The sequence below is a fragment of the Bombus flavifrons genome, chromosome 2 (genome assembly GCF_040668555.2).
Source record: "Bombus flavifrons isolate JBK064 chromosome 2, iyBomFlav1_principal, whole genome shotgun sequence".
NCBI classification, from domain to species: domain Eukaryota; kingdom Metazoa; phylum Arthropoda; class Insecta; order Hymenoptera; family Apidae; genus Bombus; species Bombus flavifrons.
Genome location: NC_138443.1, coordinates 9,501,407 through 9,520,818, shown reverse-complemented (window position 1 = coordinate 9,520,818; position 19,412 = coordinate 9,501,407). Strand labels below are relative to the sequence as shown.

At 37.1% G+C, this 19,412-nt stretch overlaps 2 protein-coding genes across 4 annotated transcripts in view; one reads left to right on the top strand and one right to left on the bottom strand.

Annotated features, from left to right (window-relative positions):
• The window catches only part of LOC138189769 (ankyrin repeat and SAM domain-containing protein 1A), an 81,581-nt gene extending 70,969 nt beyond the window's left edge, over positions 1-10,612 (bottom strand). The window contains exons 1-2 of one of the 2 annotated variants that reach the window (XM_069131920.1): positions 10,475-10,612; positions 10,294-10,409 (exon numbers count right to left, since the gene is read on the bottom strand). In XM_069131920.1, coding sequence (XP_068988021.1) covers positions 10,294-10,397 — 104 coding nt within the window. In that variant the 5' untranslated portion in view covers positions 10,398-10,409; positions 10,475-10,612. Of the gene's footprint in view, positions 1-10,293 lie in introns of both variants that reach the window. The other variant, XM_069131921.1, reaches the window with a different exon arrangement.
• A 34-nt stretch (positions 10,613-10,646) lies between these two features.
• LOC138189770 (transmembrane 7 superfamily member 3) lies at positions 10,647-18,461 on the top strand. Of its 2 annotated transcripts, none has more exons than XM_069131922.1 (8): positions 10,647-10,876; positions 11,986-12,324; positions 14,079-14,347; positions 15,467-15,638; positions 15,867-16,007; positions 16,458-16,607; positions 17,515-17,775; positions 18,110-18,461. In XM_069131922.1, exons 1-8 carry the CDS (start codon positions 10,780-10,782, stop codon positions 18,217-18,219), a joined length of 1,539 nt encoding a protein of 512 aa, XP_068988023.1. In that variant the 5' UTR covers positions 10,647-10,779; the 3' UTR covers positions 18,220-18,461. The 2 variants fall into 2 exon arrangements, with proteins under 2 accessions (XP_068988023.1, XP_068988024.1); XM_069131923.1 differs by having other exon boundaries at positions 10,677-10,876; positions 12,003-12,324.
• Positions 18,462-19,412: the final 951 nt, after the last annotated feature.

Below are 19,412 nucleotides of genomic sequence, written 5' to 3'. Positions count from 1 at the left end.
CAACCTCGCAGCATTATTTTCAAAAAATATATATAAATAAAATCAAATCAGTGGATTTCAGCAAACGTTGAAAAATATACTATTTGTGGGATTTCGAGAGAATCAGCGCTACGAAAAGACAACGTAAGGGAACGCAATATTTATCTAGCTCGATTAATACACATCATAAACGCGAGCAACCGTATTTGCTCAGTTCTCGTGCAATTCCGATATGAAGATAGACTCGTAAAAATATGTATGTTTACCCTCGTCCTTCGAACTATCGCACACATAACTCTTGTATCGATATTAGAACCTCTCTACGTCACTATCGATATTAAATGACGTTTTTGCCGCACAAATAAAACGCGAATAAAATTCAGAATCACGTTACGTAATATCCATTCAACAATGACCATAACTTCCGACGATTTTTCAGCTTCTAGTTTATATTCCGAATAATTCAACGACCTTATAAATTGGACAAATGAATTAAAACACAGATGACAAAGACTCGGTTAATTCTAGGTCAATTACATTTACAGTAGCTCGTACGAAAATATTCGAACACTTGCAAAAATCTTTTACGAATATATTATGCGTTTTATATATTTTTAAATTTCATATATTCCATACAGTTGAAAAGTCTTTTCTGTCAGTTATTCGCTTTATCGTTATAAAATGAAATAGTCGATGCTCGTGGCGATAATGACTCGGTCTCTGCCGAACGGAGGTTAAGAGGTTCGGTTAAACTTTCGATGAACTGATTATCTGATTTGCAAAGATACAATTGCCGAGTGTTGTAACAATAAACAATGGCTAATAACGGTTCTTAGCGAGCGATGTAAACCGATATCGAGGGTTTGTTGGAAATTGTCCTTCGCAAATATTCAGTAAGCTCAGCGATGTTTATCGAAGCGATAGAATGTCAACAGGCGTGTTTACAACACGATAAAAATTGCACGAATAAATGCGCGAAAACAGCCGTCACTGGTGACGATTTTACTCTAGGCGCTGCAAACAGTTACATATATCCAAAAAAATATTAAAATCAGTGGTGTAAAAGTACTTGAAAAATGTACCTATTAATTTCAATTTCGTATATTTTGAATATTATAGATGGATAAAAAAAACGGATTGAATGTAGATAAAATTTAAATACGAACAAGTTTAATAAATATAACATTAGATTTAGATATAGAATTTATTTTTATTTGTGATAGAAGAGAAGTAACGGTTCTGAATAGATAGGTACGTATACTCTATTTCTTATCTTACACTTCTATCTGGGATTACATAATGATAGAAAGCTTCTTTTCTTTTTAATGCGATGATTGAAATCTATGACAAGGCGCGGAAGATAAGAGATCTTTCAATTACAGTAGTAGGAACAAACAAAAGCACGATACTGTCTTAAGGGCATAAGCTCTAACCAGAATAAAGGTTCTCAAAAAGTAAACCTAATATATGAATTCCTTAATACGCAAAAAACGGAGTAAACTGGATGAATAACATTTTAATGTGTACTTAATCTGCCTATCTCATTTAATCTGTTCCCGACCCTAAATTCACGTGTATACATATAGTTCAACATAGTTATAGAATACAATTAAAAATCAAAAATAGGAATACAATATCCAACTAGTTTTATCAGCTATTAGCAACAGCTATCAATATTTGTATATATTCACATTGGTATATTCTATATTTTGAACAAATCATTAGTGATATTTATATCAGATATAGAATTCAAATCAGGAATAAGCACGGTTAAATTGAACGTAACGTGACCGAAATCCAATACAGTCTGCTGTCGTTACCCATGATCCAACGATACCAGTTCATGATTAAACGATATTCAACCTGAACAAAACAGAGCAGCGACAAAAACAAAAGAACCGGTCATTATTGTCATCGCTTTCCTCGCCTCCGAACAATTTCATTCCGATTCCCTGCGACAAGGCATCGCAGGAAAACTTCCAGTTGGATTTGCCTCATTAACAGGGACGCGCGTTCTGAATCGACGCTTACGTCGCCGAGGCTGGATCAAAGCATCGCATTCAGTTTACCCAAAACAATTACCGCGGGCCGAAGGCCTTTTCTCTGCGGAGGCGCGCGGGGCAGATCAAAGGCAGCCTCCTGGCCGCCGCCGTCGTCGTCGTGGTCGTCATTAAGCAGCGAGACGTCATTAAGCTTTCGGGATAGCGGCACTTTAAATCATCGGCACGCGACGCTTATGTTCATAGGAGGATCGTTCAAGGCATTCGCCACTCGGCAAGGGCAGGCAGCTTACCCGCCACTCGACGAGAGGCCTCTAATCCATTGTAACTAAAGATCAAAAACGAGAGAAACTGTCGATTTTGCCCAACGCAAACTCGCCCTCGACAGAGTCAGAGTCGGGACTCGTTTGTTCTGACGACTCGCAAGCAAAACCGAGAGAGTCAAGTGGCGGGGGTGGCCACCAGGATTCCGGTGGGGCGGCAAGAAAAAGAAACGAACACTCAAGGGTTACGCGAGTGCGCCTCGCAACGCTTGGAAGTTCGAGGAGCTTTTGGCCGAACCAGAAGAATAGGAAAGAGCTAACGCAGAGAGGAGGACGGCACGTGTTGAATTTCCCTCTTTCTTTCTTGCCACCCCCTTTTTCATTCCGTCCGTTTCTCACCCCTCCCCCGCCCCTCCTCTCTGTACCCGTGTCCGCCTCCGCCACCGCCGACGACTGAGTCCTCTCGCTTGCGCCTTTCTCGCTCTCTTCTGCGGACAGAGCCGCGCGTATTTATTTTCCGCGCCCTAACAACGGGACGGGGGTGGTAGCCGGCTCTCTTCAAGCCGAGTACACACGGAGAAACGACGTAACCCCGACAAACGCGTGTGTATGCACGCCGGAATACCAACTCAGCCGTAGCTTGTACTCATGTGTATACATCAGCGTGCGTGTACATGGTAGAGGACGTTTCAGTTGTAGCGGCCAGCATAAATCGGATAAGAATGATGAAAGAAATAATTTTTGTTCTTGCTGAGGTTTCTTGATGTCAAAGAGACGTGAAGACGAGCGGCTTATAATGTATGGAATTGACTGTTACCATTTTTATGAAATTTCAATAAAAATTTAAATAAACAATTAAATGAGCCATACAGAAGTCATATTGATCAGATTAGATTCTAAGATACCCAAATATTGATTGCTACAAACAGTTTGTTGTTGAATCTCTTCTTTCACAGTAAAGAATAATGTGCATTAGGCAATCGAATAAATTGTAGGACGTAGGTTGCTTCGAATAAATTATAATTACCTAACGCTTTGCGAAGTTTCTGCGTAGAAATTTGCTCGTTACTAGACTCGGTGCTTACATATTTTCTTATATACCATGTATACCGAGCTTTCAAAACATAATAACTACGAAGAATGAAATTAAATTTAAGCGCAAACTATTAAAGATAATTCGCTTAGAGAAACGGATCTTAGATCCTTACTATTCTAAGCTTAAATAACATCTAGCTTTAGAAACTCCCTATACAAATGTATACGCAAGCACTGTCGGAATGGCCACGCTCGTCTTCCCGTGTCTCTCTCATGTTAGACCAGCCGGGGACGTTTGACTCTTCCTTTCTTTTAGCCAGCCGCTTCTCTCTTTCTCGAACTCTCTCTAGTTGCTTCAGCGAGCCACCAACTCCGTTCTTCCTCGTCTGTCGCACCCTCGACGCCGACTCGCTTGCCCCATTCATCGAGTTTATCCGCTTGCCCAAGTTCCTTAATTAAACCCTGAAGATTGTCTGCAAAAAGGACATCGCCCAGTGCCCTCGACGTCTATGAACATTACGAATTGGACAACGAGGGGACATGAAAGATACAGATAGGTAGCAGGGGAGTGCGGAACCTCGAATGAAAGCACCGTTGCACCGTCTGTCAAGCATCTATAATGGCAATTTCTTGCCGGTTTTAATCAAGACGCCGAACGATCAACGACAAAAATGGCCCGTTTCCTGGGATAATTGTAGTGGACGTTTTTGCCCGGCGACCCCAGACAAATGGAACACGTGTCGGAGAATCGTAAATGCCGATCGAAGGACGTGGGAATCCCATAGACTAGACTGTGGCCCTTCTTGGGATCAAATTCTTTTCTGACAGATTGCTATAGTTATTTTTAGCCGAAGATCTTTAGCACACCGATTATATATTAAGCTATTTATAATTGTTATAGAAAGGTTGGAAAAGGGTGCTGACAAGTCTGTGTGTATGAGTTACTAACGTGGAACAATGGTTAACAAACGCTAATATCGCGTTAACGCTATGATCGCTAGTTTCTATTCACATTGACGTCAAAAGTTAACAAAATGATTAACGAAGTGATTTTTATGTCTGTAGAAAATATGGGTAACTATGAATATTTGATCAGTGTAAAGGTGAAAATGAAAAAGTGTATAAATGGATAAGTAAATGCGTATATACTGTGTGCTAATATGTAGTTAGCACTCGTGCGGCGCTAGTGTCGCATCATTGATCGTCACAGTGTTAACGAAGCTTAAGTGGTCACTGCAGTTGGAACTAGATGACCTGTACTAGGAAGAATATTGAAGATAAACGATTTAAAGTTTCATGATTGCAGTAGGGTATCGTATTGTAGCAGAGATTTGCTTTCAGTTGAATGTTTAAATGTTTAACTCATTTTGTAATTTATTCAATATCCGTAGTGATAAATGTCCCCATACTTCTTGTCATTCTTTTCTTTTTTCTGTTTGTTAACGTCTCATTTTCACAATGCGAAATGACAAAATGCGAAATACGGATCACAATTGCGTATTAAGACATACAATTGAAAAGATGATTCCGCAGCAAGTGTACATAACGTGAAATAATATTTTTCTATGCGCGGTCTTTGTTTCCAAGAAAGTCGAGTTTGAATATACGTTGAGATGCGCACTTGACTTACAATAAACCACGACCTTATGAATGTCCCTCGAGACTTCCATTGTATTTAGATGCAAAGCGAGCAGAATTTGTAGCGTAGGAATGTAGCATACAATACATGTCAAACATTAAAATAACTTTTGTCGAGATATAATTTTATCATTCAACAATCTTTTTTCATTCATAAGACAAACACGTTTCATGTAACATAAATAAGTAACGAAATGTACCATTTGAATTTTTAAACAGAAATTTTATTTCATAATTTTTTAATTTATCTCTACCGCAAAATCAATTCATATTGTCTTGGACCAGCAACATTTATTTATTATTATCAAGGACAGGTTAATTATTATGCGATTGAAAATGTAAAATGCTATCATAAAAAATGTAAATAATATTTTAGGATATCAGAAACGAAAGATATTAGGATAATTTTTCTAATCTAGCACTCACTTTTAAAAAATATTGATAGGCACTAATAATAGGATCATTACGATTGTATTAACTGGGATTATAAAAGATTAATGAACAAGAACAGTAACATCTAAAACGAAAGAGCGGTCGAGATCATTGAATTATGCAGTTTTCCCCGCTAATCGACAATCAGAGACCGAGTAATATCAAGGGATAAGTGAACTTCTATTACCTTTCGGTTCCACGGATGGGACTGTGAACGCGACTTCAAGTCGAAAGAAGAGAGTACAGAGGAGGAAGTCTAGGGGAATCGACCGAGGCTGATTGAAACATGAACGAAAAGTACGAACTAAAAGGGAAAAGAATAAATATACGAACAGAAGAAATGAAAAAAAGAAAAGAAGACACTTGACAAAAATCATAAAATAAGAAAGAAAGAAAGAAATTCTTTCACAAAGAAGGTATCATAGAATAAAATTTCAAAGAGACACGATAATAAAGAAAAAGAACACCGAGAGCAAAAAAATAGATCGCACCAAACTAAGGAAAAAGAAATGAGAATTACAAAAGAATTCAATGGACAAGACAACGAGGGTGCAATAATGTAAAAGGGAATGTCCGTACATATGTGAGACAGTGTTGAACAGGGAATAATCGAAAACAAGAAAAAGAGCACATACGTGACATAGAAGAGGAAATAAGAAGAGAAGCCAGACGACAAAGAGAGAAACAGTAGACACAGGGGCCAAAATGTAGCGAGGGTGAAGACACGCGAGGGCTGTTAGAGCGTCAATCGATAAATTCCTCCGACGTGGAAGAGAGGCCACGATACGTGCTGATGTCGCGAAAAGGTCCTTCCTCGCAAACACTCCAAGTGTCATTCCGGAAAGGTGAGAGAAAAAGAGCGGGAAGGGGAAACTCTCTTCTACTTGCACTTTATGCAGTTTCGCACCCCTCAAGGGAAAAACGGTAGATCTCTGTCTCTCTATATATCTTTCTCTGTCTCTTAAAGGGAGGATCGTCCATCGATCCATGATAGAAACGAATGTACAAGGGAGATATCCTCGTCGTGAGAGACTGCCTTGTCTGTCGACTAATTATCCCCTCGTCGATCGTTTAACGCACCGATTCCTCCTTCCGGAGCAGTGGAGAACGAACAAAACATTACAACGATATCGGTCGTGTATAACAGAATCGAGTACTCTCTCTTCCGTAATTCGAAAATTTGATACGATCTTAGAAAAACAACAACGAATCTGATATGAATAGAGACGAAGATCTTAGACGATCTTAGACGAATTTGAATTAGCCGCCCTTATGTCGTGACGTGGATAACCTGGTTACAAGGTTCGACGTACAAGAAAATTGAGAAATTGACCTATATGGTGAGTCGAGAGAGAGAGAGAGAGAGTAGATAACATGGATATTAGTTTGAAGTGGAATTTTCGAAGGTTGGAAAGTTGGAAAATAGAGTTTCAGTACATTTTAATAAAATAACCTCAATTGATTGGTGATTTTCAAAGATCACATTTCAGTAAGTTAATCTCATGACAAAGATACAATATCGTTTGAATGTAAATTTTTCATATTTTATATTGCACGAGTTTTTTGAAGCATAAACGCATGGCTAAAAATTCAGCCTAAATTCCATACCTTAACATTCATCCTGGGAATGAAATAAATGAAAACAAGACCGTTGAAATCTTTATTACCACGAAATCGTCGAAGGGGCTTTATCAGATCCACGGTCATAAATTGAAAAGCAAGTTTCTCGGTGGCAGGGATTCCGAGGCGGGCCAACGGTGTGCCCAAGAGACATCAAAGAGAGGCGAAGTTATCGCGGCCGGGCGATGACGTTAAAAGTTCTGGTTCGCGGGAGACCGAGTCGCCGAAGGCGATGTTTCTATCGAAGGGAAGCCCTTCCCATGGCCTCCGGGGGCCGTGATTAAAATTATTGCCCGACCCAAAGCCAACACGCCGTGCAAACAAAGGATAAACACATTCGCGGGCACTGGTACACTATAAGTGGTACGATTAGCATCGCAAAATGTTTCTCATTTGTCCCGTGAGTGTCGCTGGTATCGCGGAGTAGCGCGCGCGCGGGATGCACAAGCGCGTTTTATATTGCTTTCCTGTGATCTCTTGAAGCGTCAGAGAGGGAACAAAAGATAAAAGAAGACCAGAGAGGCGAAATGAAGCAGGAGAACAGAAACTATAGGAGAGAAAGGGTAAAGAGCTTTGGTGGAGAAAGTTGCCGTGGGCGAGCTTTGTAGTTATGGACAAGTTGCACGACTGCGACTGGTGACGAGCAAAAGGGGCAATTTGTTAGAAGAGGAGCCGAGAAGCGCTTTCGTCGTGATACATTTAGGACTCTGAGCTTGATCCCGACAGTCTGTCCTTCTCTCGCCCGATTCGCCGCGTCTTCTCTCGTAGAGAAAGAGAGTGGGAGAAGTGCTTCTTCCCTTCTATTCCTTTCCACTCTATCCCCTCTCTGAGCCGTCACCCTTCTCTTTCTCTTTCGCCCCGGAAGGTTTTTGCTCCGTGACAATCGGTGTTAAAATGCGTGAATGCACTCGAAACACGCACGCCTGCTTCTACAGGAGCACGCGGCAGAGACCTCTCGAAAACAAACGGTGATTTCTCTCGTCCCGTAGCCAACGTGACTTAATTAATGAAAGCGTGCGCGAGAAGCATCGACAAAGTCGTCTTTGTCGAGAAGTTCGCGGCACTGGGTCAATACAGACCGCCGCGCCGACCGACCATTTCGATTAATCGCGCCCCCTACTCATTGATCTGCTTCGACCCGTCGATCGGGTATCGGGTCAGGCAAAGGAATCTATTACGATTCCAAATTCGATTGAGTACGGAGAGCTCGCGATTAGAGAAGTTGACAGTGATTTGTCGAGCGAGTCGATTACATTCCTGGGTGAATTAATTCGCGAGTTACGTGGAACTGGTTTGTTAGCAGTTACGAGCACGTGCACGGTTATTTAGATGGCGGTTTTTTAAGCCGAGACAGACTAACTAGGAAGGATGACTAAGTTATTAGACCGACTGTTTTTTACACTGAAACGAGATGAACATGGGACTCACTGTTCTCGTGCAGCAGTTATTACGTACATGAAACGCATTAGTCTCTTAGAGAAATGCTTGCTAACGTTATATTGTAGAAAAATCGTATATATATTTTTCGAAACCGATAATAAAAGAAATTAAATTTATTTGAATTTAGGAAATTTTGTGTAAATAGAATTATATATTTGATATAATATATTACAACCTGTTCTATTTACAAAAGTATAATTCAAAATAATGTTACTAGTTCATATTATTAGTTTTTTAAACGTCCATATTCCTTCACAAACACATATATACCATATATACCATTATCTGTACTTGTTTATTTAATATAAGCTCTTTTTTGCTTTATTTAATCTATTATCGACTGCACAGATTGTTTTTTCGAATATTTATCTAACATAACTGTCTAATATTAGAAAAGCAATTTTCCATGTTGCTTTTTCAGTATATCCCCTATTAATTTCTAAATCCAATTAACGCAACCACGGAGCAAGGTTCACAAAGGTTATTTTCTTAGACATCACAGAATAAGGACAAAAATATTCGAGCACAGTCGCGCCATCTTCACCGATCTATCACGACGAGGTTATCATTGACCCTTGAAAATAAATGAGTACCCAAATAAGTCTGTTTATCTGCTCCCATAAATAGAAAGTAGCAGGATCCGATAAGTCGCGAGGAAACGTAGTTACGTACTTCCAGACTCAGAAGCACAGATCGATCTTTCGTTTTCTCGTCGGTTTTATCTCGTTAATTTAATGAACTGTTACCGCGTAAAGTAACAACAAGCCCTCCTTAAATGGAACGTTAAAGGAATTGCGCATCTAGCCGCTAAAACGTTCGCTACGAATTTTAATAATTGATAGTGAACTCAGGGTTGTGCGTCCATATCGTAACGCATCTTGGCATGTATCATCGTACACACAGCGAACGCGTCGGCAAGGTGATTCATGGTCACGGTGAAATCATGAATAATCACTGGACAATAACGTGGGTAACACGCGCATACGGGAGCATTATTCTACTCTACAGATATTCAGAGCAAAACTGATTACGCTCGGTAAAATTATGATGCCCGCGTTTAGTTCCACGCGGCGATTGTATAATATGTTACAGGGAAAATGCTGGATTATTAAGCGTTGCGCGGTAAAAAGGTAGCCCGGAGGATACGGGAATTTGTGTTCGAACGATGACTGTTGCAGTTTTTATAAAACACGCACAGTGATTCCAATTACGGACCACGAGACACGAAATTGGTCGTCTATTAAAAATATATCACACTATCGGTGAAAGACGTGTAGAGAATAATTACAATGTTTAAAAAAATGGAAAAAGAGGAAGGGAAAAAAGATAATAATAACAATACAGCACCGTTGGTTGCAATAAGGTTCGTTCGCTTAATTAATATGAAAACTATCGAACGGAACAGATTCCCGGTATTAACGGTATAAACGGCGGGACACGCTCCACGAGTTTCTCTCTGGCAAACTGTCGGAATTAATTGGAAAAATGCAGCGATCAATCGAGCGTAGGTAATTTAACGCAGGTACCGGTACGTGTAATGACTCGTCCACATCCGTTTATGCCCAAAACACAGTTATCTGTACTCAATTAATTGAGCAAACACGGAAGTGCTCGAAGGATCAGATGAAAGGAAACAATCGGATGTACAGTCAATACCGTATAAACACTTTATCATCGAAGCACGAATGATCAGTAGCTGCAATTCGAAAAGAACGTGGACACGTAACACTAATCTCTCGATGAATTGACAGACATCGAGGTAATTTTTCATATAATTGAGGCAATACGGTGTATACGAAATCAAAGGTATCGCGTAAAACACGTTATAGAATGCATAAACGGGAAAAGAAGCAAGGAAAAGCAAAATCTGGTACGGTGACACCCACCTTGCCAGTGGACCACTCCTCTTCGCTCGTTGACCCAAAATCTTCTCGACCACGGTGACATTTCCGCTTCTCGCTGCCTCCAGCAGCTCCTGGTCCTTCCCCATGGTCCATTTACACTGTAATCAAAGTCTGGTGTTCACTTGCACACTTGTCAATTTCTGTTTTTACTATGATTACTCGCGTTTCATTGATCCAGCGTGGCCATCTTGGGCCGACTGCGTCGCCACCTTGCGGTCACTTCGCGAAATAACCGCGACACACGGTAGCGCGACAGAGAAGAGAGTACTCGGGCAGACTATGATTGGCTATTCGAGAGCAAGATAGAACGACGGTAGCCGAGACTCGAAGTATACCGTGCTCAGGCATGTAGCCGACTGTCAAGTACCAGCTGTTGCGCCGTACTGATTTTCCGTGGCTTCACGCCGACTCGGCTTTGCGGCAATTTAATCGAATAAGTGTGTCACGCGGCTCGTAACTCTGATCGACATGAACCGCACTTTTGTCGGAGAGCTGTTAATCTTTCTGTTACTCACCATTGGCAGCTTAGCTAGGGAAAAATCATCAGATACACTATCTCTCACTGGTAAGCACACATAACCTCAAAGTACAATAGCGCGTCTTGATGATCTTTTTCGTACGTAATTCTTCAGCTGGTTGAAAACTTTCATCGTTAAACGCTGTTAAAACGATTTCAAACATGAAACGAATTAATTTCGTCGATCGTGTTTATGTTCTTCGGTAAACAGGACATTTAGAGATAAAGGAATTTTAGATTGTTTTCGTACAGCATAACCTTTTATGTTGATGTAAATACGGGGTTATTAATAATACTTATCTGGAATATTAAATTTTTTGTTGTCGGGGGGAGATACGAAACTATAATGGAATAAGTTAAGTTAGTTAAAAAGTATGTTGTGTGTATGGATTAAGTTGTTAAAGATTGTTTTTTAATTGTACTTTCTATTTATTGTGTAAAATTATTTAAATAGAACAGTAAGATAAAACAATATATGAATAATAGTATATAGAAATAAAAGAATAGAAATTGTAAATGTAAGGTAAGATAAAAGTGTTGAAGTAAGAAAGAAGAATGAAAGTGAGATTTTAATAAAAGTATTTTTACTTGAAGATATTTTTTTACATACATTTACTCTAATTTTTATACTATCATGTTTATCTTTAAATGTAGCTGAATATTTTAGATATATGTATCATCTTTCATCGATACAATGTGATAAGAAACTAAGTATACTTATATTTAGAAAGTGATAAATACAGTTGTGCTTAGAGATAATCAAACCATTATAGTTTTTGAAAAAACATTTGCTTAATAATCAAACACACACACACACATACATATATATATATATATATATATATATCGATATGACCAACAAGCTTGTTTAGCATTTATATGAAATTGTACTAATTTCACTAATAGATATACACAAAAGTTTTTGTCATCCTAATTGCTATCTGATATAAGCCAAACACGTAAGAATATCAAAACTATTGCAAGAAAAATGAGCTTCTATTTATCATATGTGGAAACAAAATCTAAATCAGAATAATATTATAATTTGTTTCTCTTGGAAATAGGATTCTATAGAATTGTTTCAACGTAATATAACAAATCATTGCTACGAAGAATTAGTGGAGAAATGTAAATATAATGTATGATACATTTTACAGATGGAAGTGTATTACAGGTGAATTTAACAAATCTTCATGATTCTGTGCCATACATGAGACAAGTATCTATCAAAGCCAGTAGCAATGCAACATTTAATATAACCAACATTTCCTCCAGTGCTTCTTTCATTATCTTTCAAATTCATACCTACCAACACAATGTCACGCTGTCTTATGATAAAGATTATCTTAATAAAATTTCAAACAAAAGCGTATTTGGATCAAACATTGGCCTTTTCTCTAGGCTAACCAAGAACATAGTAACGCAACTATTCGTGAAAAACGATAATGTCCACGACGTTAATGGTCTACTCGCTGTTGTTGCTTACCACAATAAAGGTGAGTACCATCGCTTGTAACGCATAAACTTGTCGATAAGAACTATTGTTCTATTGTTCCCTATATTACAAATCTTTAAAGCTTAACATACGTAATATTCATTGTTACGCAAATCAAATTTCAAGTATTAGGTTGTTCCAAAAGTTTTTTTCGTCTTATAAGGAAATAATAGATATAGTAGTAAAACAAAATGGGTCATATATAATTCAATAATATGACATAAAATTAAAAATATCGTGCTTCAATTATTCCCTTATAAAACGAAATAAACTTTTGGGACAACCTAATATACATTTATAACATAGAACTGAACGAGAATCGATAATACATAGTAGGGATCATGTTATAAACTACTGGTTCAGATATAACAATGTAAACTCAACGTTTCGAGCAATATAAAACGATATACAGGGTGACCAATTTACTATTGTCGTAACATTAAAACACCTTTACCTAGAAATATTTGTATAAAATATTAAAAATTAATTCAACAAATTAAAGGAAGAAAAATTTCAATATTCATTAATAAAGACTTTTTTCAAAAGAAACGTCAATTCTGCTTTAAAATTCTTTTATACTCTCGCTGCATGCCTGATTATTAATCCTATTTTACAAAATATCCAAATAATAACATTTGTTAATTCTTGTATGTTATATTTATAACTCCATTTACCCTTTCGAATTCTATGTAAATATATTTAAAAATCTGCTTTTGTCGAAATAGCGACCTGTCGATGTCGTATGACGCTAATTGTTAGCATCATACCCATTATTTTCTTCGCGAGTGGTCACAATTCGCACATCATCAGTACGTGCACCACACTGGTGCGATACAAAGAGATTAAAAATGGCTTTCAATGGCTCTACACTCCTTAGTCCTCGTACTCGTCTATAGAGTATCACGCCACAAAGAAAGGAACGTATTTGATAAAAGCGACCCTCACACCTTGCGTTATTTTATCCTGATGTACTTGATATCCTATGTAGTACAGTTGTATTAAGTAGATTCCAATTTGGCATTTTCTTTTTATTAATTATTGACTACTTCGAGATATTTTCATGTTTCAGCAGTTAATATTATACGGGCTGTGAAATGTAACCTAATTTTATTATCTGATATATTTTTCTCGTAGCCAATGTATAAAGAAATTTCTCTCATGAAATTCCTATAGGTTTACTTGCATAATATGATGAAATGATATTCACCTTATTAAAAAAGATCGGATTATAACATGTGAGAACACCTGTGTAATCTTTGTTCCTCCTTACACCTCCACATGAATTGAAAATTATATGCGAGACCCAGATACTACAAATAACATAGTACATATTAATAGAAATAATGTTTCTACGCATATCGAAGATAAAATACTTTAGTAAAATTAAGTGGCATCTAAGGAAAATTAATATATTAAATATATGAATATAAAACATATTTATCTTCATAGACTTTACATACACAAAAATTAAAAGATGTAATTAGAATCGTTAAAACCAGATGCACCGATTTTTCCTTCACTTAAAACATTTTGAATACCATTTCTAACAACTCCAACTATCTGATATGACATGATCTAAAGTTGGTGGAACGTATTTCCTGCAATCGCGACCTCTAAAGTGATAATAGTTAACGGCCCAGCCTGTATATCGTCGTCTGTTCCGTTTCGTATACAGACACGAAGCGGGTTCGATAATAAATTTCCCATTGCAAAGAACGATCAATCCTGTCCATCAGTTCATTGTTCTCTCCGCAGCACCCATACCGGGTGGATGCAACATGGAATTCAATACAGAGATCGCGCCGTACGCGAGCGTGCAGACACTCGACACGATGGTGATCGTCGACGTGCAACCCGCCTCGGTACCGTTGAACGACAGCGCAAAGCTCACTTGCGAAAATAACCCTGTGGAGGTCGAGATATATCAGATATTCCTGAATGAGCAGGACTTCAGTATCAATAGTTATTTCGTGGCTATCACAAGCATGCTGACTGTTACGGATATCAAGAAGAACGGAGTAAAGGTACTTACTGGAAGATTTTCAACTTCTATTCAGTGATTTATTTATTATATTGCATATATTTCTGAGACTGCAAATATGCAAGTGTTGTTCAATTTGATTCTAGGGTTTGGTTATATTGTATTGATGGAATAAATAATATTTAATCAGGAATAAATTATGTTTAAGTTGTAATCGGACTGGAAATTAATTCTATGAAGCATATTCGATATTATCAGTGGTGTCAAGGGTTTATTTATTGCCTAAATTTTTGTGACCTACATATGAAAGTTAGTTTTCAGAAATCTCTTTTTGATTCTTATTTCTTCAATGTTTCCTTCTTATTCATTCTTTAATTTATTCATAGAGAAAAGTTTAGTGATGTACTTTTTTTCTAAGAGAATAATGTCGGTTAACTGCATAAAAATTATGTGCAAGAAGAATCTGGACTTTTTTTATGATTAACGACTCAGCAACAGCAAAAATTCATGCCCAGCTGTCAATTGAACAATTCGATTAATTCATTCGGTTGCTGTAATATGTTTGAGCGAAATTTACTTTCAAACCTTCGAAAACATGTTTATTCCACTGGTCGAATTGTAAATAACTGCCATTTTGAATACTAGATTAGGAAGAAAAATAATTTTTCCTTCGATGAACAATATTTAATCAACGAAATTGTCTGATTTTTTAATCAATCAATGCTCCAATTCTAAAACGTTCACTTAAAAAGTATTCGTTTTGATTAACTGAGCACTTTAATTCTTAACAATTACTTTAACTATCCACACAAAACATGTATGCAAAAGTTAGTCGATTTAAAGGACGAAGTACAATTAAAGGTTCAAAATAGTTTTATTAAATCGTTAAACAGAATTATACAATTTTATTATAATACTGTTGTAATTACACTTACAAATAAAGTATACTTTTGATTAATCATTAATTAGTTGATTAATCCAACATTGTATGCCAAAAGTAACAATGAAACATGATATTAAATTATTATTATTGATAACAATTTCATGTACATAATTAATCAAACGTGCACTCGCGTAATATATTCAAACATTTTCAGATATCAAATGAATGCATGTAAATCGTGGCTTATAATTCTAATGTGAAAAAAATTTTGTCCAATAGGTAGCGAATCCGGTGATTTCCTCTCCGATAAGGCGAGTGTTCAGCGCGTACACCGGAGTTGGCTCCGTTTACGTCGCACTGGCTACTTACGAGAAATATTCCGCGGCCTACGTACCATCATTTTCATACGCCTGTCATCCCACAATCGATCCGGCCTCCTGTGACGTTTTACGTACGTATTTTATTACGCATACAAAAATCACATGAATAAAACATGATAAGTCTATCTTTTAATATTAATGTCACTTGGTGCCTAAAAAGGTGTATTTTGTAATTAATCAAATAGTAGTTTTACGAAGAAAATCGTTTAACTTGTCATGTTTTCTTTCGTGCTTTTCACATATAAAAATTATTGTTGGTATCGCGAGAAATAATCATTATATTTGATACTTTCTTTCAGCCAATTTACTTTCCAAGATCATCTGCGCTTTCTGTTTCTTCGCCGGCTTGTTATCAATATGCTTCGGGCACCATCACCTTAAAGTCGATATGGCACTGCCGGTATTTTTCACTGGAACCGTGATCGGTTACGCTGCAGTAGGTATGTATTAACAATAACATAATACAGCATTCGACTTTCCCTCGAACTCCTGCTTTCTATTTTCCAACGATAAGCAAATGATATTATTATTTTTGTTTGATAAAAACTTTGCAGAACTACCATGATAATAATTGTACATACATCGCTTCACAAAGTAATAAAGATCTTAAAAAATTCAGTAAAAGATGACAATAAAAAATATCAGGATTATAAACAATATTACTTACACATCTACTATATTTTTATGTCGATTAAGTACAAGGAAAACTAAAAATAATACGCCGTCAGAAATGACGAAAGTATAAGGTTTTTCTCTTATTAAATTTACGTAACGAAATTCCTTTGTCCACAATCCGATTCTGCGATACAGAGAATTGCATTCTACAATAATCAATTTCCAAATGTAACAAGTTCATCTAATATGTAACGATCGTATCCCGTTTGTTGCAGGGGATATTTTAATTGCCATGGGAATAGGCCTGTGTTTCACGATATTCTGGTTGGTGTGCCAGTCGTACCTCCCAATTGTCTTTAGCGGGATGATGTTTAACATGACGCTGGGCTTCCTCTTCGCGTGTATCGCTTACTTTCTGTCCCCGGGTACGGAAGAGGTTCCCGGAAATCCATTTCCAAACGAAAGGCCGGTAAACGTATCCGGAAATAAATGCCGTATCCGTGCACGCCGTTCGAGGAAAGATCACAAGGAGTTGTAGTAAATTATAGGAAAATAATGAATCGCCGGCTTAAAAGCGGGCGAGAGGAGTAACGCGAAAAGAAAAGGGGGTGAGAGGCAGAAAGAGAGATGGAGAGAGAGAGGGAGAGAGAGAGAGAGAAAGGGAGAGCTCACCGCCCCCGAAGTTAGTTGGAGTTTGGCGAAGGGATGAAGCATAGTCAGAGAGTCCCCCTGTAGCTTTTATCAATGTTGTTCGCTCATGTGGAAACTTCGTCTGCCGAATCCCCCTATGCAGCAGTGGCGGGCATTCGCGTTACCTCCTACCTTTCTCACCATAACCATCCTTCTCCACTATCGCATACACACGCATAGACACTTACACGATAAAAATCATCACATAGAGAAAAGCGCACACATAGACCAACTCCCTGCGCGAACTCCCACGAACCGATCTAACCAGCTTGAAAGATTCGCATTTACCTAATTGTGTCCCTTGTATTTATTTAGCTCCGGGACCTATTTAGATTACACGGTCTATGCATGCGTAACTGCACGGAGCATCGGTCCCGATTTACCCCGTCGACAGATGATCGACTTGGTCACCCTCTCTCTGTTCACCGTGTTCGTCTTTGGCATAGTTTGATTACATTCTCCGTGGTTTATGTAATTAGCGTGAAGATATGGTTACAACGGTAAAGGTCTTGTTTTTTTTATCTTTCGAAGTGTTTCTATATAATAACGATAACGATAGGCGTTTGGAAATGGGATTCGTGAACTACTTTTGCAAAAATAGGTGAGTTATATAATGATGTTTACGTTTCGATGCTTTTCCAGATTCGTTTATAATTCTGCAAAACGACTGGGTATTTTGGTCGCTGTTCATGACCTTGGTCCTTGGTGTGAGTTTGATCATGACTATAATATTTCAATTTGGTTTTGTCATCACGTGTTCCATAATCGCGTCCTTCATGGTAATCCTGCCATTTGATTATTGGACTGGTTCTGCTCTGAAATATATTGTAATAAATATCATAAGAAGGATAACCGTCGAGGGTTTCAATTCAGCCGTAGTCCGACCACCATCTGAAGCTAATGGTATCACGTTTTATATATTTATACCTTACTGTTCATTACTTGAGAGTAATTACACTCTGTTCAAATTCTATTGTTTGCTCAATATCACTTTCGATTATCAATATCGCAAATAATCACTTGTATTTGTTAACTTTTGAAAAGTATGCTTATATATTATATTATGCTTTAATCGTTAACCATTTGCAACTTGCCACACTCGATATTATATATTCTTTTAGAAATGTTAAGCAATCAATAGAAATTGGAGATAAGCTATAATTAAAACTGATCTTTAAATTAGTGAAAATAGTAGTTATTTCACTGAAATTTTTCAAGCAATATGCTACCGTTTCAGATATAGCCCTAATCATATTCTGGTCATGTTTGGTGCTATATCGCATCTGGAAGCAATGGTGCAAGGTAGGTGTACTAGATCTGGCGGAAAGAACTCCATTACTTCGCTGAACATTTTAAAAAAGCTGAAAATTAGGTTTATAGCCATAGATATATATATACATATATAATGTAACAAAGCCAATCAACTTTGCAATGTTCCATATACAAACTTTATATACGAAATAAATTTCAAACGAATTTTTATATCGCGTTATTATGATTTAAGTGAAATGTAACTTACTGTTAGTAGCTTATGTGATATAATCATTACTAAATAATAATATATAATAATAAGTACGTTTATATAAATATACCTGGTGTTCGTTTTATTAACAATATAACCATATATTTATTTTGAAGAGTAAATACGGCGTACAATACATACTTAAACATTCAGACAAAATGAACGTTCTGAAGTAACACTTACACCCTTTGTTTCCTTCATCTGTCAAATAAATGTTATTATAGCCCTTAATAAATAAAATGTTATTTATTACGCGTGACGAAGAATGGCATTTAAATAAATAATAAATAAATAACAATTATTTTGCTTTATCAGAAGTCAACTCAGAAGTTTATCGGAAATCAGAATTTTATTTAAAAAAACGAGATATAACGAATAATTGTGGCAACTTTTATTCTTGAAATGTTCAAGGAAACTGTAAAAATGCAGATAAGAAAGCAATTTGTTGCAATATGATACAATTTTGAATTTTAAAATTGCTCTCTAAAATCTTCAAGCGCTAAGACATAATTCAGACACTCAAAGTACAAACACTAGGAAGGATCAGGTTCAAAGGACAACAGTGGAAGATTTATGGTGTTACTGAACGAATGCAGATGACTTGCGTTGTCATTAAAATGAAATAACATTTATTGAATCGAGACAGTGACACCTAACAGTGGTTCTATATCCTACTACTTACAATCTTAAAGGTAATCACAGCAACAATATTATCTCCATTATTCACAACACTTACGTAGATTACTGTCGCAATAATATATTATTCTCGTTAATAAATTTGTTAATACTCATACACTGTATTCGTTATCAGTATTATTATTACAGATAATAAGAAAACTGCGTGACCACTTCCGCGTCACTGCTCGAACTACGAAGTTTCGGTATCGAAAGAATCATCGAAGCTCGATCACATCGTAATTTTAAAGTAACGCCAACGAAATGCAACTTGCTTCTTCAAACATGCAGTTTATTAAAACAACGAACAAAGTGGTGTTAAGAATTTGCGCAAAATTCCATT